The 20,126-nt window shown below is 39.0% G+C and overlaps 1 protein-coding gene across 1 annotated transcript; it reads left to right on the forward strand.

Moving 5' to 3' along the window:
• Window positions 14,681-19,380, forward strand: LOC109824046 (protein C2-DOMAIN ABA-RELATED 11). The gene is made up of 4 exons (XM_020390602.1): window positions 14,681-14,781; window positions 15,320-15,439; window positions 16,780-16,875; window positions 18,528-19,380. The coding sequence occupies exons 2-4, from the start codon at window positions 15,329-15,331 to the stop codon at window positions 18,816-18,818; spliced, it is 498 nt and encodes a 165-aa protein (XP_020246191.1). The 5' UTR covers window positions 14,681-14,781; window positions 15,320-15,328; the 3' UTR covers window positions 18,819-19,380.

A 20,126-nucleotide genomic window follows, 5' to 3' on the forward strand; every position in this document is an offset into this window, starting at 1 on the left:
AGCATGTTATATTATGAACCGTTCTCCACATTCGACATTGGATGGTGATACACCCTATAGGGTGTGGTCAGGGGAGCATGCAGATTATGAGAAACTCAGAATTTTCGGATGTACCGCCTATTATCACATCAATGAGGGAAAGCTTGACGTGAGGGCCAAGAAGGCGATATTCTTGGGGTATGCAAAGGGCGTAAAAGGCTACCGCCTTTGGTATACAGAAGATTCGAAGTTCATGATCAGTAGGGACGTTACCTTTGATGAGAAATCAATGATTGCTACGGCGCCCAAGGATGATGGTGTTGGGACTGTTGGGACTTCAAAGTCCCAGGTTATTGAGATAGAACCTAAAGACCAACCAGGTTCTAGTCATGTTCAAGTAGGAAATCAGGTAGATGATGAGCTTGAGCAGGGAGAATACACAGGCACTACAACAACAACAGCTCGAGGATACTTTGGCTTCCACTAGGCCAAAGTGAGCATACAAGCAGGTACAAAAGCTAGGGGCTGATCAACCCCTGAAGTACTATGGGCAAGTTAATTTGGTTGAGTACGCACTCTCGGTGGAGGAATATGAGTCGGTCTCCTTCAAGGAAGCTATTCGAGATAGAGATAGCGAGAGTTGGTTGGCTGCGATGGAGGAGGAGATGGAATCTCTTCGGAAAAACCAAACATGGGAAGTGGTCCCATTGCCCGTAGAAAGAAAAGCTATTGGTTGTAAGTGGGTGTATAAGAGAAAGGAAGATCCTTCAGAGCTCGGTGGTACAAGGTACAAGGCGAGGCTAGTGGCTAAAGGGTTTGCACAAAGAGAGGGTGTGGATTACAATGAGATATTTTCTCCGGTGGTGAAACACACTTCTATTCGGGTGCTATTGAGTATTGTTGCTCATGGTGATCTTGAGCTGGAACAACTCGATGTTAAAACGGCCTTCTTGCACGGAGACTTGGATGAAGAAATCTACATGCATCAACCTGAGGGCTACAAGGTTGAGAATAAGGAGCATCATGTATGTCGCTTGAGGAAGTCACTCTATGGACTAAAGCAATCTCCTCGGCAGTGGTACAAGCGATTTGACTCCTTCATGCTAAAGATGATTGTTGTGTTTACATTCGGAAGCTTCGTGGAGGTGATTATATCTATCTCCTTTTGTATGTGGATGGCATGCTTATTGCTTCTAAGAGCGGGGTAGAGATAGATAGGTTGAAATATCAACTTGGTAAAGAGTTCGAGATGAAGTACATGGGCGCTGCTAGAAAAATACTGGGTATGGAGATTAGAAGAAAGCGGGCGAATCGGCGACTGTTCTTGAGTCAGAAGGGCTATATAGAGCGGGTGATCGTGAGGTTCGGGATGCAAAGTGCTAAGTCGGTGACGACTCCATTGGCTTCACACTTCAGGCTTTCAGGTAAACAATCTCCCACTACAGCGGAAAATAAGGCACATATGGAGCGTGTTCCTTATGCTAGTGCAGTTGGCAGTTTGATGTACACCATGGTATGTACACGTCCAGATATTTCACAGGCGGTTAGTGTGGTCAGCAGATTCATGGCGAATCCGGGAAAGGCGCACTGGGAAGCGGTGAAATGGGTCCTGAGGTACTTGAAAGGTACCGCGGATACGGGTCTGTGTTTTGGTAGAGATACATGTCAGATTGATGGGTTTGTTAACTCTGATTATGCGGGTGATCTAGATAGACGGCGATCTACTACTGGTTATGTATTCAGGATATATGAAGCTCCAGTTAGTTGGCGATCGATGTTGCAGGCTACAGTGGCACTTTCTACTACAGAGGCCGAGTACATGGCCATGGCGGAGGGAGTGAAGGAAGCATTGTGGTTGTGGGGTCTTCTAGACGATTTGGGGATTGAGCAAGAGAACGTGAACTTATGGTGCGACAGTCAGAGTGCGATTCACTTGGCGAAGAATTAAGTTCATCATGCTCGTACCAAGCATATCGATGTCAGGTATCATTTTGTGCGGGATGTCATAGAGGAAGGTGATATTTCTCTCATGAAGGTGCACACGAATGAGAATCCAGCAGACATGTTGACCAAGGTGGTCACAGTTAGCAAGTTTAAGCATTGCTTGGACTTGCTTTATATCAACTCGTGTTGATTTGCCCAAGAGGGCATGGCCCTTCGGGCGGTGATGGGGTGAGGTGGAGACTATGATGGAGAACAATACTAGAACTACGGTTAGCTTGATCCCGGTGGAGGGTACGTAGGCAGCCGCGGTAAAGTGGCGCAGCTGGTTTGGCCTGGTTTGGCCGATGGAGATATCTCTGGTGATGTTCGCGGTGTTCTTCTGGTATTCGTCCATAATTTGAGGTTTATCAAATAATGTACGATGTGGAGAATTGTGAGAGTGGGAACCACTCACGTGCCATGTGAGAAGATTTGCACATGAGGAGCTCAAGAAAGTCCAACGTGCCAAGTTGTCCAACGTGCCAAGTTAAAGTCCAGCGGGTAAATTTGCACAGATAGCCAAGGTCCAACAGGTTTCTTCACCGGCCCACCAAAACTCCTATAAATATCCGGGATCTCCTAGGGTTTCATGTGGGAGAAAAGTTGATGTGGGAAAAGACTGCGGAAAAGAAAAACGCAGAGGAGAGGTTTAGCCGGCTGTTAAGGAGAAAAACAGAGAATTAAAGAGAGAGATTTTGAGGAGAGAAAAAGAGGGATTTACAAAAGAGAGGTTAATTTCTTTTGGGTAAAAATTAGATCTTTTTCTTTAAGACGAGCTTGTGGATTGTACAAGTCGTCGGTGTTCTTCTCATAGTGGAATCTCCCCTCACCCCTCCCGTGGACGTAGGCAAGTTTGCCGAACCACGTAAATCTCGTGTATTTATTATTTTCTGGTTGTTGGCTATTGCTTGTAGGTTCCCTCAATATTCGGTCTTAGAGCTGATAAGAGGAAGAGTGTATATTTCACTTTGATGAAATATATCACTTTCAATTCTTGTTTCCTTTGAGAATAAGAATTTCATTATCTATTCTCGTTTCTTTTGAGAAACAAGAATATAGAGGTTGACTTGTGCTTTTGTGACAACAAAAGCCAGGGCTCTCTCTCAGGTGATATCGCTTCCACGGCGGTGGGCGTGACTACACGCGCAACATCTCTCATTTATTCGTCAATGTACCATTCGATTTCACTGACCATACTTTTCATTATATATATATAGAGAGAAATATGGAGAAACTTGGTACCAAGTTCTTGCATTGAACTTGGTAGTGAGGTGGTAAAATCACCCCCCTACATCACACCTTGAAAATGGAGCCTTTTTTTAAAAGTAGGTGAATAGTGATTGAGTCTCTCTCTTCAAGGTGTGATGTAGGATGGAGATTTGGTCACCTCACTACCAAGTTCAATAGAGAAACTTGGTACCAAGTTTCTCTATATTTCTCATATATATATACATATATATGAGAGAAATGGAGAAACTTGGTACCAAGTTGCTTAAAACAACTTGGTAGTGATGTGACCTAATCTTACCCCTACATCACACCTCGAAGATAGAGCCTCAACCACCCTTCACCAACTCCAATGTAGATGTAGGGATAAGATTAGGCCACATCACTACCAAGTTACTTAGAGCAACTTGGTACCAAGTTTCTCCATTTTGCTCATATATATATATATATATATATAATATATATATATATATATATATATATATTATATATAATAAATATATATATATAGATATATTATATATTATAGCTATATATATCAAAAAGATTATGTCAACTTAGTGGATATAAAAAGTTTATCCACCAAACTTCTTATCCACTCATATTGCCTAGGATCCTCATGATATGAAAAAATTTTTTTATATATATAAATGAAGTGGCTTAATAAGCTGTTGGTGGACATCACTAGTTGATAGAAGTCTTACTCATATATATATATATATATATATATATATATATATATATATATATATATATATATAATATAATAATATATATATATATATAGTATATATATATGAGTTCTTGAGATTGGAATCATTCAGAGGCTTGATCAATTAGGGATAAAAATATTAAACGGCTCGGGTCAGCATTCAATTATTTAACTTTATAATGGTATCAATAAATTCACGAAGAGGTGGTGTCACTGCGACTTTCGAAGATTCAGCGTTGAGGGGCTGTTTGGTTGGCTTGTTTTTGTTTGGGTATCGACAGTTTTTGTCAGTTTTGACAGGGATACAAGGGCAAAAAAAGCCAACCAAACAGCCCCTGAATGGGGCAGTTTAATTCAAAGTTCATGAAAAGCATGCATGTTCGGTTTGTAAAGATGCATTGAAATATGAAAATATGATTCTCAAGTGAAAGAAACGCGGTAGAAATTAAAGCCCATATGAGTTCAATATAAAATTCATTAATATCGCATGCCTTTGACTACATGATCGAAGCGGAAACTTCAATCGTTAATAAAGATTACCCTACACAAAGACTCGGATGATTAAATAATAATAATATTATTATTAATTGATGAATGCATAAGCTTTGATGGTGCACGTGTTTCACGTTTGTGGCTCAACATAGGGAAGAAGGAAATAGTAATTAACAGACTTTTCACTGTTAATTCTAAACCAATTCCATCAGTCCATAATGTAAATACAATCACTAATAACTAATGTCTTAGCATAGTTTTTTTTTATTTTATCTTATTTTATTTTAATTTTTTTAACCTCTTGGTATAGCTTGCAACTTTAAAATTTGTAATGAACACTTGACGATTTTCTTACACCCCAGTGATGATTTCGCTATCCATCTAATCACAAAAAGTAAAAAAATATTATACAGGGTTCTTTGTAGAAAATCTGCTGTTAAAACAGGGATATAAAATATAAAACAAATTCAAGAGTTAGAAAATTCAGGCCTGATCGGGAGCAGTCGTGATATCACTGCCCTAGAAGATTAAGGACCCGCCTATTGCCCTGGCGCAATTTGTCCTCTCTCCCCTAGCGGTAAAAACCCCCGAAATCGGCCGGTCTCTGCACTCGGGCGTGAGTCACAGAGCTTATGCTCAGACGAAAACGGTTGCCCAAAGAATAGAAAATATGTAGCCGAAATTTCTTGGAGGTATAAGAGTAGAGAAAGAAGAGAGTTTAGAAGATTTCCTCTTCGTTGGTGTGATTCTGAATGAGCTCCAAGCCTCCTTTTATAGGTGATGAAAGGTGTAACCCCCGCTGAATCCAAGGGACCGTTACGCACGGTTTTTGCTTCCTTCATGAAGGCAAAATTGTCTTTTCTTAACAAAATATCTAACAGTCCCCCCCCAAAAGGCAATATTGACTGAAAATAATAAATCAATAAATAAATCACAAAATAAATATAGGTTGGGCAACCTTTCGTATCGTGAATTCGGGAGAGGTAGCTTTCGGCTTTGAACCTTTCCTTAGTGAGTTCATCGCCACCTGATGGACATAATGGACTAGGCCTTGAATTAGGCCCCTTTAATCAGGTATTGATGAAAACACACACAATACGCTTCATCTATTGAGCAAAGCGGGTTGAGCGTTAAAGGCCATGCTCACAAAAAACCGACTCATGAGAGTTTCTAGGGGTCAGCCCTGTCCCCCCCAACCGCGGCCATCACGGTTCCTCTCACGTAGGTAAGTCCTCAAAGGGTACTACAGCTGTTTATTTAATACCCCCCACAATACACGCGTTGGACTTATTAAGAGTAAAACTCAGCCTAGCCAGCTGTATCATAAGAGCATCGTCACCATAGAGAAGGGGTAGTAGCAAATGCTACATAATGATATATAAATATATCTAGGTCGATGCTCCACACGAGAGTCACTTGTCCAGCTTGTTTCTACCACATTGAACCGACATTGGGACTACGTCTCCAAATAAGGGTTGGGTTGCCGCTGTCAGTGACCTCATTTATGGGCTTAACCCCATCTCCCTCGATGAATCCAGAACCACACTCCTGGATAATCCCTTAGTCAAAGGGTCAGCAAGATTTTTCTCAGACTTTACAAAGTCCAAGATCACAACTTTGCCTAATAGGCGTTGTACAGACTTATATCTTATTTGAATATGTCTGTTATGTTTTTTATTTACATGTACTTGCTTTAGAAGCTCTATGGTAGATCTAGAATCAGAGTGAATGGAAATAGGAGGAGAGGGTTTAGGGACCAAAGGAAGTTCAGATAGAAGATCTTTTAACCATTCGGCTTCTGTGCAAGTAGTATCAAGAGCAATTAGCTCAGATTCCATGGTGCTCCTGGCAATTATTGTTTGCTTACATGATTTCCAGGATACAGCAGCACCACCAAAAAGAAATACATATCCAGATGTAGACTTTACACTGTTGGAATCCGTGACCCAGTTGGCGTCACTATACCCTTCTATAGCATCAGGGTAACCAGTGTAAGTCAAGCAATAGTCAATTGTGCCTTTTAGATATTTGAATACTCTTTCTAAGGCAGACCAATGATCTTTGCTAGGGTTGCTAGTATACCGACTCAGTCTCCCTACAGCATAAGCTATATCAGGTCTGGTTCGGTTGGATATGTAAAGAAGAGATCCAATCATCTGAGAATATTTCAGCTGGGAGACAGGTTCACCTTCATTCTTCTTCAAGGGTATAGAAGAATCATAAGGTGTGGAAACAGGTTTAGAGTTATGAAAGTTGAATTTGATTAGCATTTTATCAATGCTATGGGAAAGACTCAAAGATATTCCTCTAGTGTCTCTAGAGATTTTCATTCCAAGTATCATGTCTGCAAGACCTAAGTCTTTCATATCAAAGTTTTTGGAAAGATAATCCTTAACCTTTGAAATTAATTCAAGTGTTGTTCCAAAGATAAGGATATCATCAACATAGAGACAGAGAATGACATAGCCATTGTTTATCACTTTAGAATAGACACATTTATCGTATTCATTCACAGTGAAGCCATATTGTGCAATGACGTTGTCAAATTTCTGGTGCCATTGTTTAGGAGCTTGTTTAAGACCATACAAAGATTTAACAAGCTTACGGACTTTGTTTTCCTGACCCTTGGCAATGAGGCCTTCAGGTTGGTGCATATAGATCTCTTCATCTAAATCACCATTCAGGAAAGCAGTCTTGACATCTATCTGATGTATGATAAGCTTATGGATAGCAGCAAAGGCTAATAATACTCGGATAGTTGATATTCGGGCTACAGGAGAATATGTATCAAAATAATCAATGCCCTTTTGTTGAGTAAAGCCTTTAGCTACTAATCTAGCTTTAAATTTATCTATGGAACCATCAGCTCTGAGTTTCTTCTTGAATATCCACTTACAACCAATAGGTTTACAACCTGAAGGTAAGTCGGTGAGTATCCAAGTATGATTTTCCATGATAGATTTAATTTCATTATCAATGGCTTCTTTCCAGAAAGGAGATTCAGGTGAATCCATTGCCTCTTGGAATGAGCGTGGATCACCTTCAACAAGAAAGGTAAGGAAGTCTTCTCCAAAATCCTTTTCGATTCTACCTCTTTTGCTTCTTCGAGGTTCAATATCAAGAGGTTGAGAAGAACTGGAAGATGGAAGATCAGAAGGAATGGATGATCTGGGATTTTCTGAGATTTTAGATTTGAAAGGAAAGATGTTTTCAAAGTAGACTGCATCTCTTGCTTCAATGATGGTATTGTTGGATATGTCACTAATTTCAGATTTGATGACTAGAAATCTGTTAACATTGCTATCTAGTGCATATCCAATAAAAGCAGCATCTACAGTCTTAGAACCAATTTTTCTCTTCTTAGGTTCGGGAATAGCTACTTTAGCCAAGCAACCCCAAACCCGGAAGAAATTCAGATTAGGAGATCTCCCCTTCCAATATTCATAAGGAGTTGTATCAGAATTTTTCTGGTGAATTCTATTGAGAATGAAGCAAGCAGAAAGAAGATCTTCACCCCAGAGATTTTCAGGTGCTCCTGAACTGAGTAACATACAGTTCACCATGTCCATTAGGGTTCTATTCTTTCGTTCAGCTACCCCGTTAGACTGTGGTGTATAGGGAGCAGTAACCTCATGAATAATATCGTGTTCTTGACAATATTCAGTCATATGATTTGAGGTATACTCCCCCCCACGATCAGATCTTAGAATCTTGATCTTCCTGTCAAGTTGGTTCTCAGATTCAGCTTTGAACACCTTAAACCTATCTAAGACTTCATCTTTAGTTTTGAGAAGATAGGTGTAACAATATCTGGAGTGATCGTCTATAAAAGTCACAAAATACCTCCTACCCCCTCGGGTGAGAACTCGGTTCGAGTCACACACATCACTATGAATTAATTCGAGGGGTTCGGAGTTTCTAGTTATAGACTTGAAGGGTTTTTTGGTGTGTTTCCCTTGAACACAGATTTCACATTTAGATGAGGAATCATGAGAAGATTTAGGAATGAGGTTTAATTTACTCATTCTATGCAAGGTTTGGAAATTGACATGTCCAAGTCGTCCATGCCAAACATCACAAGACTCAACAATTTGAATAATAGAAGACTCAGAAATTTCATTAGAACTGGAATTGATTACATTGAGTTTGAAAAGGCCATTACAGATAAAACCTTTTCCTATGAAAACATTACTCTTTGTAATCACAAATTTATTGGATTCTTTTACAATCCTATAACCAGCTCTAAGAAGAAGAGATTCACTAATCAGATTGCGACGGAGAGAAGGAACATGATAAACGCCTTGCAGATGAAGAACTTTCCCAGAAGTCATGGTGAGCTCTATACGTCCACTTCCTATTATTGATTTAGTGGAGTCATCTGCTAAGCTTATGCTTCCTCCACGTGATTCCTGATAATTTGAAAACCAAGAGCGGTCATTACAGACGTGGATATTTGCTCCGGAATCCAAATACCAATCAGTGGATGAAATTAGAGAATTTACAAGATGAGATGAAGAGGCTAACCTGAAGGAGGTTGGATTCATTTCAATCATATTAACTTTGTTGGATTCATTTCCTTTAGGGGCAGGTTTGGCCGGTTCCTTCTTCCGAAAGAAATAGTTGTGAGCCATGTGGTTGGTTCTACCACAGACAAAGCAGAACTTCTCATCAGATTTATGGCTGGAAGAATTGGGATTTGATTTGAAGGAGGATTTGTTAAAAGATTTGTTGAAAGATTGTTGATTTTTCTTGAATTTCTTCCCTTTGGGTTTGAAATTCTTAGATTTAGGCTTATCATCTACCAAGTTTACTTTAGCTTTTGTTTCATTCTTGGTGTTGGAATTTTGCCTGTGCTGGTCTTCAATACGAATAGCCTTGAGGGCTTCAGTTAAGGTTAGATCTCCTTGCTTGTGTCGGAGATCTCCAGCAAATCTTGACCAGGAGGGAGGAAGTTTATCAATCAAACAGGAAACTTTATAGTCGTCAGTAAAAGTGTTTCCTTTTGATTGGAGATGACGAAGGAAATCTAGGAATTCATGAATTTGTTCATTAATGGGCTTGTCATCAACCATCATAAACTTATTGAAGGAGGAGGAGGTGAAACGCAGAATTCCGGCATCATCATAGACATATTCTGCTTCAAGAGCATTCCATAGGTCTTTTACACTTTTGAATTCATAATATATGTCATAAAGGTTGTCCGCAAGTGCACTAAGGATCCTATGACAACAATGATAGTTGATTTCTTCTGGTTTCATAGCGCTAGAAAAGGAGCTAGCACCAGAACCAGAAGTAGAAGGAGCAGGTTGAGCAGGATCAGGAGTCAAAGGTTGAGAACCACTAGTAGATGACTCAGAAGTGTCAATAGCAGATAAAAGACCTAAGATAGTAAGCCAGTATTTCATCTGATTAGCCCACCATTTATAGTTAACACCGGTGAACTTCTCAGGTTTGACACTTTTAGAATAATCAGGAATTGCCATAAGTCCAATTCAAGTTTACTAGTCTAGGTAGATATAATCTGATCAAATAAAGGATTATTTTGTTAATACTACTAGACCAGAAACTTAATTAAACCTGCTCTTAACCAAAAACTCTAAAAGTGAAAAGATTAAAGTTTTACTCGGGTAGTTTGGCCAGGTAAGGATAGTACTAGAGGTTGATCAATGATCTATTAAGTACCTCGTTTCTTGCAGAGCGCTTTACGCAACCCTTAAACCTTACCTTAGACACCAACTAATCCAAGAAAACTTGAACCGGTTCATTTAAAGATTTTTTGTTTCTTTACTATGAAAATTGACAGATGCAGAAATTGAGTATAGAAGCTACAAAGAAATATTTTTTTTTATTTTATACCTAATTTAGATGCAACAAATTAAAACAATTAACTAATACAACAAGTAATTATTAATATATAAAATTCGGGTGAACAGTAATCCCGATGAACAATATTTTTTCCCCTTTTTTCCTTTTTTTACTAATTAACTTAACAGCAAAAATTATTAATTAATCTTCTAGATTGCTGTTAAAACAGGGATATAAAATATAAAACAAATTCAAGAGTTAGAAAATTCAGGCCTGTTCGGGAACAGTCGTGATATCACTGCCCTAGAAGATTAAGGACCCGCCTATCGTCCTGGCGCAATTTGTCCTCTCTCCCCTAGCGGTAAAAACCCCCGGAATCGGTCAGGCTCTGCACTCGGGCGTGAGTCACAGAGCTTATGCTCAGACGAAAACGGTTGCCCAAAGAATAGAAAATAACTCGGGCGTGAGTCACAGAGCTTATGCTCAGACGAAAACGGTTGCCCAAAGAATAGAAAATATGTAGCTGAAATTTCTTGGAGGTATAAGAATAGAGAGTTTAGAAGATTTCCTCTTCGTTGGTGTGATTCTGAATGAGCTCCAAGCCTCCTTTTATAGGTGATGAAAGGTGTAACCCTCGCTGAATCCAAGGGACCGTTACACACGTTTTTTGCTTCCGTTACCCGCATGCAGTCGTTACAGAATGTGTAAAATGTGCAAAAATAAAAACTTGAGAAGCAAAAGGGTGTGCTTGTGCGGCTGCGGCGAGGCGTGCGGGCGAGGCGTGGCGCGCGCGCGTGTGGTAGATATGCAAAGCCCACAAAACCCAAAACACTATTCAAAGCCCAATAAAGAGAGAACCATTATATACCCTTCACTATTCATCTCATTTCCCAATGTGGGACTATTCACAAAGGCAAAATTGCCTTTTCATGACAAAGCTTCCAACAAAATTATATAAGAACTAGAAAGATCATGATATAAGCGTCCCACAATATATTTTTTTGATGTAAATAACTAATATAACCGGTATAAATAAAATAACAATAAAAGTGGAAATGGTTAAAATAGAAACAAATTACCAAATCAATGTAACATTACAAATCGTTATCTCTAAACTTCGCGTAACCCTGTCACCTCTTGCCTACGTGATTTCCAAGAAATTCCTCCAAAATTTCTAAGGGGCTGTTTGGTTGTATGTTTTTACCATGTAAAAGGATGGAAAGTGTAAAAAAATGGGTCCCAATGTCAGCTTTCATCACTTTCAATTATTTGTTTGTAGTTGTGAAAATAGTGTAAAGTGATTTCATATGCTGATGTGGCTTGTAAAGTGATTTTATAAAAAAAAGACATGATTTTAGGAGAAAGCTGACATTGAAATCAGGAAAAAATAATAAAAAATAATTCCAACCAATATGATCATTTGTGTAGGGACCACTTTTTACACTTTCCAAACAAACAATAAAAGTTACATTTGTAAACCAAACAAGCAATTTATGATTCCAATGGAATCAAAAACAAACAAAGAAAAGTATATAAGTAAAATTGATGAGGTGGACAACAACTTTCCAAGTTGTGTCATAAATACACAACTTTACCAACAACAACCAAACAGCCCCTAAGGTACATAAAGTTTGTCAACCCTGTCTTTTCTTATGTGCGTGTGTTTGTGGAAAATTTGATGTAAAAAGACAATGAAAGAAAAATTGATTTGTATTCTCTCACAATCGATTACAATTGGATTCCGATTACAAAAGAGAGGAGAATGAATTTGATTCTCCCCTTTGTTTAAAACTGGGTTCTTCTTGGTAGCGATGGAGTGCTTCCTTCGAGTGCTTGCGTCGAACTTGCTCTCCGTTGACGATCCGACCGTACTATCTCACGAGAACGATTGATTTGTGTGATGAACTCGGTTTAGAACTCTTAACGAGTATAAGAAACTCAGAACGAGTTGGAAACTCTGAAAAGAGTTGTTGAAAACCGAATAACTGATTGATGTAATTAACCTGCGTTGCAAGTTTAATTACAAACTCTTAAAGGAGTTTCAGAACTCAGAACGAGTTGAAACTCTGTAACAGAGTTGTTAGGACCGAAGATTCGGTTGATAGCCAAGTTGATTCGCCGTTGATGAAGGGATCCCCTCAGATTTGATTTGCTAACTACTGAGTAGTTTGTTGATCTTCAGAGAAATCTCCTCCTCCGTGCGGTTTAGCTGCCGAGATCTGCTAACCTTAAGCGGTTTTAATGCCAGCACACGTCAACCCCTTACTCAGTTGAGTAAGTCGGTTATTTATAGGGGGATTATGGGTATAACTAACCCCTAAATCCGTTTCTAAGTGGGCGAAAATCCCTCAGAACATGAGATAACGGTTTTGAGGCCGTTCGGCTTATGTTTGAACAAGTCAAACGCCTAATTTGGCGTTCTGGACCATAACTCTGCGTCTAAGGCCTGAGACGCAGAGTTAAACCTTTGTCAAAGGTTTGAAACGCACAGGCCGCATGCGTTCTGGAATTGGAGACGCACAGGTCGCTTGTGCGTTGAAATTCAACTCTGCATCAAGAGTTTGGGACGCATGGTTGAGTTTGTTGAAGAACGCACGTTATGTGTGCGTTTGTGCTTTAACTCTGCGTCACAGAGTTAGATGTCTGCTGGAGAACGCACAGTCCGTGTGCGTTTTGTGTTTGGGAAACGCAGAGGTGGGTTCTGCATGGACTCTGCGCTTTGAGTCCACGAACTCTGCGTTTGGAATCTGGAACGCAGTCATGACCTCTGCGTTTTGAATCTGGAACGCAGTCACGACCTCTGCGTTTTGAATCTGGAACGCAGTCACGACCTCTGCGTTTTGAATCTCAAATGAGGTCACGATCTCTGCGTTTTGAGTTTAGAACGCGGGCATGACCTCTGCGTTTTGAATCTTGGATGCAGAGGTGATCCTTAGGTGGGCTCGACGAACTTCATGCTAAGTCCAATGCTCAGGCGAAGTGCAGTCTTACAGACGGACTTCAGAACATAACTTGCTGCGAAGAACGGGTCATAACTTTCAAACCGTAAGTCGGAATTGGACGAATTATATATGAAAATCGGCTATCTCGACGAGACGGAGCCATCCGAACCTAGCCAAAGGCTTCGGTTCGCTTCCTCCGTTTCGCCAAATTCCTTACGGTTTGAGAGATATCTGCGTTTTAATATGAAGAGACCGTCAATTTGTAGTCTCTTTTGCTAGAGCGTTGTAAAGATCGTCACCTTTTAACCTTCGTCTTGGCTCCTTGAAAATATGAGAGTCATCAGATTGTAACTCCCGATGTTGATTGTGAAGGCTGTTGAATTAGAGTTTTCATCAGTTGTCGTGAAGATCGTCAGATTGTAACCTTCAGCGATCTACGTGAAAGTCTTCAAATTATGGCCTTCTGGAAGTCGTCAGATTGTAATTTCCATCATCGGTATTTGATGGGGGATAAGCTATCTATTGTGATTTTTAGACAGCCTACAGCGTGATTTCCAAGAATTTCCTCCAAAATGTCTAACGTACATAAAGTTTGTCACTAGTGGCGGAGCCATAAATTTCTTAGGGGTTTCCCCATATACCTTAACTAGCGTGCACTTTGTGCAAAGCACGACCTCCTATTTTTTTAAACACTGTATTTTGAATTTGTCTCCCTCTAAGTTTTAATGCATTTAACCTAATTATTATATGTTTAAAATTAAAAATCATATCTACTCTTCTATACTTAAAGAATGATTAACGTTTCAATACATTTGATTTAGAAATCATATCTACTCCTTTATACTTAAAGAATGATTCAAGTTTTAATACATTTGATTTGATTTACCGTTTATGATATAGTAAATTACTATAGCATAAATAGCCAAAGGTCCATATTTTTTTTAATACTTGTGTTACGGTATTTACTGTTGCCACGTGTTGTGACTATATATAGAAGAACAATTTTTCTAAACAGACCCATTTTATTTTTTTTTAAAACCGACTATTTTTTTTATTTACCAAAACCGACCCGATTTTGTGATTAGCAGACTAATCACCTTCCTAAATAGTCGGGGTTGGTAACCCCGACTATTTAGGACGGTGTTAAACCCTAATTAGAAGCATTAAATCCTAAAAATAATGTCCTAAACAGTCGGGGTTGCCAACCCCGACTATTTAGGAAGATGATTAGTCTGCTAATCACAAAATCGGGTCGGTTTTGGTAAATAAAAAAAAGAGTGGGTTTTAAATTTTTTTTTTAAAAATGGGTCTGTTTAGAAAAATTGTTCTATATAGAATCTATGTTGCAAAATAGAAAATTCAGTAAGGTTTCATAATGCCAGCGAATACTGCATCGTCCCGCCAATGCCTCTTTTAGGCAGACAAAAAAATAATATAGTCAACAGTACACGTGTCAGTAACAAGCGCGTGCTGCTCACCCCCGTTGACCCAAAGCCCGCGTATTAAAAATCACCAACTACTTTCTTCTTAAAATCTTTTTGAAGGGAGTCGTCCTTTATTACTCCCAAATCTTTATCCCATCCTCTCCATCGGAAAACCACTCCATCGCAAGAATACCACCGGCGGTTTTCCGGCCATCAGGTTAAAATTTTATCTTGGTGTTATTATTGGGTTTTTATTTTTTTAAGAAAAAGACGCTACTTTTCCTGCAAGGCCTATTTTTAGGAACTTTGTGTGTTTTAAGCTGTATTTTCTTTTTCCCTCTTTTTTTTAATGCTATTTTGGAGCTCGAATCAAAGCTTTTCTCTTTGCTACCGATTAGATTTTCAAGCTAACAATTTGGGAAAGAACCTTTTTTTCCCTCCTCCACCGGTTTTTTGTTTTCCTTTTTAACTTGCTATGCATTTTCGGGCTAATTCCAAGAGGCTCTTTTTTCAATGGCGTCACTTGGATTTGGGAATCAACCGATCTTGCTGTTTCTTTTACGCGCAGTAGTTTTTTTTTATTATTGTTTTTGAGTAGGAGAATATTGGGATTCTCAAATTGATTTAGATTAAAAGAGTTTGGCTATGAATCTACAGTTTTTGCTATCTTTTTCTGTCTTTTCTATTGGGAGAGTATTTGGAATCTCAGTTTGGTAGCTAAATGGTAATAATAATTTTTCTATGTACGTATCTAGGGCGAAGAAATGGGGGAAACAATTGGAGTTCTTAAAGTGACCATTGTTCATGGGAAGAGGCTCGTGATAAGGGATTTTACGAGCAGCGATCCTTACGTTGTAGTCAAGGTGGAAAACCAGGTAATTTTTGTATACTAGTTCTGTAATACTTGAGAGGCTCAATGTTTGGATATTTATGATTTAGTACAAAAGCGATGAAAATGAGCTATTTTGATCACTGGATAGAATCTCATCATGTGGCTTTCGATGTTAATTAGCAATCCTTTTGTATCATTTGGTTTTACTTTTGGTGGGAAATGTCGAAGTTTTCAGAGTCCCAACTTCAATTTGTAAGTTAGGTATACATGGAGTTCCTGAATTATACTGTTGTTTTTGTAAGTTACATGTGTTCCGTAATACCTTTTGATAACCTGAGAAAGTAAAACCCAACACAGTTTGGGAGTAGATTTTCATGTGGAAATGGTGAATTTTGAATTCCTCCTGGAACTGCAATTCCCAATTCACAAAAAAACTAAATGGTAGTGTGCTCGAACTTTCCGTGTGAAACCAATCAGAGCACAAATGACCATTTTACTTCTATTTCGGGGCTCAGAAGTCGCTTGTCTGTTGTTTTGTCTGAAGAATTTACATCTGTTCCACACTTTATTTGGTGTTTTTATTCTTGCTAATTTTTCCCTTGACTAATAGCATGCAAGGTTCAATTCGCTATAGTTTGATCACCCTTTTCAACCATTAAAATCAATCTTTCTCCAGTGGCTAAAACTGCCCTTGTGAATCCATTAAAATTTTTAACGTTTCATAGTTTGATAGCATATTTTTGGTAACATTGTGTTTGAGTCGAGTAAACACGTATGGCTCCTTCCACGTTCCACAATTAAGGGATTTCATGATGATACATCAATGTACATAGAACACTAAAAAATTGAAACATGATTTTCATAGAACGTTAGAAGAATCAAATCTATACAACTGAAGGAATTGAGCGGAGATGGGTACAAAAATTCAGGCCTTTTTCGCTTTCCTTTGCCCCATCGGCTTACCTTTTATACTGTCAAAGCTTCACCAGGGTAGGCTAGTGCTCATGTTTCCTTGTCCAATCTGACAAACTTTCAACTTATGTCTATTTTTTATAAAATTGAAATAGAAAATACTTCGATTCATGTTTTAGTCACTTGACTATTTGTGTTTTTATGAGGTGATGGGCTTAGAAGATTTAGATCGCCTTTTGATGCTTCCTTTCTTTAAATTGACCTCGTCACACGATGGGCATATCATACTTTTAAAACCAACACTTACCTCATCCTGATGCTTGTAACATGTCATTTGATGATCTTTCATACTTAAGCTGGTTAAATTCCTTTCACTTATCCAACTCTTTTGTTGAGAAACTGTAGCCTTGCATGCTTTTATTTTGATCTTTAATGTATTCCACTTGCTTACAACTGCATCTTCTTCATTAGACTGCTAAGACCAAGGTCATCAACAGCTGCCTTAATCCTGTTTGGAACGAGGAGCTGACCTTCTCTATAAAAGATCCTCTCAGCGAATTGAAATTGGTGAGCTCCTGAGTTCCTCGTGATTCAATCTTTGAACGTTTGAAAAAATTATTTATCTTGTGATAACCAGTGCTGGTTAAATAGTCTATTTCTAATTTTGACAATTGCCCATTCTTTCTAGATATTTATGTGTATTTATGGCATGCTTTTGACATCATATATATTCCTATTGACAAGGGACTATAGTCTTTACTTCGGAAAGTTGAAGCATAAAAACATAGAGAAAAGGCAATTTGCCATAGTTTAAAGGGAAACAAAAAACCGTCTAAAGGTTTTTGGTGCTTTCGTGGATGTCGCTACTTTTTGACTTGCATATGGCATTCTGCGTTAATTTATTTTGAGGGTACAGAGTCTTTGCTTTACTTAAGTAATGCGGCATTAGCTTAAAAGTCAGAATAAGTAAAGGACAAATCAGTTGTCTCTTTCATATAACACATGTTTTGACTATGTCCATTATGGTGTGTACTTATATCTTACCTGAAAAAAAAACAAGAGTCCATTATTTCAATGAAACCTAATCTAGCGAATAATCCAAAGAGAAAAAAAAGTAGCTTTAGCCATTATCTTACCTTGAAAAACTAATTTTTAGTAGGATGATATGTTGCCACTTCAAATTTGTCTAGAACACCAGCTCTTTTGTTGCTTTCAAGATAGCTCACTCACTTGATCAACTATAAGGCAGCATCATAAAAAATGACTGATGATGCTGTCCTAAACTTACTTATTCAATGTAATAATAGGTCACTTTCTATTGTTGTGTGCATGCTTTCTTTTTCCATTTTACATCCGTCTTACAAAGAATGAAAAGACATACAAGGATGAAAAATGAGACCAAGTAGTTTGATCTGTTTACATGTACGTTGGCTACATACCATTATTGGGAAAGCATTCTAATTATGTTACAGCTCAATTCCTAGGATGCAATTTAGCAAGTCTTGAATGGCTTACCTGTAAATTATTTTGTTTGTGGTTTGTATTCTTCGTGTTACTTTAGACTGTTTAAACATTGGAAATTTCTATCACATGCCACCTGAATTTTTTTTGTTAGATTATTCAAGCAATTAGTTTCTATCTCTATCTGTGTGCGTGCGCGCCCGTGTGCATGTTTGTGTTTTTCTGCATTATGTGTTCAAGTCTTTGCACTTTTGTTCATGGGTGCATCTGTGAGTCTTCGTTCAAGTCTTTGCACTTTTGTACGTGTGTGCACCTGTGAGTCTACGTATATGTGTGCGTGTGTACGTTTTTTTATTTGATGTATTTATTTTTTAGTTTTTTGAATGTAGCTAGTTTGTGTATCTGCAGACCCTATTGGACAAAAATGTTTCTTCTTTTGGAACTGGATAAAATATTTGGTAGGAGTATTTTTGGGTTGGAAAGACCCGTAAAGGAGATGGATTAGACTAATTTAGTTGGACCCAATCGAATCGGAAAGATCAACCCTATTTTAGTCATTAGACTCGAAACATATTTAGGTGTATATCCATCTGTTTCCTCAAATGTGGGACTAAATCACATCTCATGTCTTTTCGCGAATAAAAAAAGTACAATTTATATAACTAGATGGACGTGAGACATCCCAAAAAAATATGCTTAGCATATCATGATTCTAAGAAATGCATGTCACCATATTAATCTTTTCTCCCCATCTTCAGGAAGTATTTGACAAAGATCGGTTCAAATCTGATGATGAGATGGGCCATGCCTACCTCAGCCTCCAGCCCATCATTTCCTCATCCAAGCTCAAACGCGCTCTCCAGCTCACTTCTGGGGAGACCAAGCTCAGGAAAGTCGCTCCGGAGGTCGATAATTGCCTCCTCGATGACAGCTTCGTGACTTATCTTGATGGTGAGATCGTTCAGGATGTTCGATTGAGACTCTGTGATGTTGAATCTGGGGAATTATTTGTGAAGCTCAAGTGGTTCGAGCATGCTCGTAGGAGTTAGTTATGTTTCTTGATGCTAGTTATAAGGGTAAATTTCACTTTAACCTCCTCCTGAACTTTGGGGGATTTCCACTTACCCCATTGAACTTTGCAGTTTCTACATTACATGCCCTGGCATCAGTAATTGTTAATGGTGAAATGATCGAAATGCCCTTTTGAAATAGAACCCCCCTGAAAAGGATTAAAGGGAAATATTAACAAAATTAGGGGTATTTATGCGACCCATCAACGTACAGGGTGTCTGAGGCAAGTTCAAGGGGGTTAAGTGCGAAACCCCTCAAGATTCAGGGAGGGTTAAGTGAAATTAACCCTACCTTTAATTGTAAATATGATGGTGTGTAATGTGGAGAAACCCTTATGTGGGTCAATGCCATTTCCAAGATAATTCATGCAAACAAACACGATTCTGCATTGAAAAGAGCTGTTGTCGGTCCAAGCAGCAGATTGTGGATTTTCTGTACAATTAAGCAAGAAGAGGACTCCTAGCTGTGTGTAATGGGCTACTAGGCTGCTACTAACACTAACGAAGAGAGTATTGTATTTATCAAGGTTGTGTTCTTTGAGTTGATGTGTGTTTTATTTAGGTTAACTGGAGTTGGGGATAATTTTGTGATGCTCCTTTCTTCTGAGGTTTTTGATTCAACTGTGTCAGATTCATCTGGTGCAGTTATGCCCAAACAAAACTTTAATTAGTAGCCTAATAGGCGCTTTAAATTTATTAATATAGTGCACGCTGCTTTCCGCGAAAGTATACCTGTCACGCCCCGGGCCCGTAGGCCCGTTGGCGCGTGCAAGCCGTGTGACTCACTAAGTGTAACGTGTTGTTTGGCTCAAACCACTACCAACATCGACTAGCCGATGTTACACTTGAGTCTTTAGCTTCACTATATAAATGTCTCAATTACTCACATTCCCACCGATGTGAGACTAAACCTTTCCCTTGGAAAGGTCGTTGTCAATCACGTGGGATGTCACATTCACCCCACCTTACAAAGGCGACGTCCTCGTCGCGGCATGATAATTAGCACATCCTAGTATCACCGTCAGGCGATGTGGACTCTAGAGGTGGCTCCTACGGGCTCTAGAGGTGGTTCTCACCGCATCCACACGGTGTAGCACTTGACCACGCATAGCACTTAGCTCCACATTTCCGGTTGGCAACTGCTCTGATACCATTTGTCACGCCCCGGGCTTGTGGGCCCATTGGCGCGTGCAAGCCGTGGGACTCATTGAGTGTAACGTGCTGTTTTGCTCAAACCACTGCCAAAAATGACTAGTCGATGTTACACTTGAGTCTTTAGCTTCACTA

The sequence above is a fragment of the Asparagus officinalis genome, chromosome 1, assembly GCF_001876935.1.
Source record: "Asparagus officinalis chromosome 1, Aspof.V1, whole genome shotgun sequence".
NCBI lineage: Eukaryota > Viridiplantae > Streptophyta > Magnoliopsida > Asparagales > Asparagaceae > Asparagus > Asparagus officinalis.

What these genes read in the sequence shown, in the direction of transcription:
- LOC109824046 (XM_020390602.1), top strand. Translation starts at nt 15,329, where the DNA reads ATGGGGGAAACAATTGGAGTTCTTAAAGTGACCATTGTTCATGGGAAG. An exon ending in TAGTCAAGGTGGAAAACCAG is followed by an intron (nt 15,440 to 16,779) that starts GTAATTTTTGTA and finishes CTTCTTCATTAG; the next exon opens with ACTGCTAAGACCAAGGTCAT. An exon ending in CTCTCAGCGAATTGAAATTG is followed by an intron (nt 16,876 to 18,527) that starts GTGAGCTCCTGA and finishes CCCCATCTTCAG; the next exon opens with GAAGTATTTGACAAAGATCG.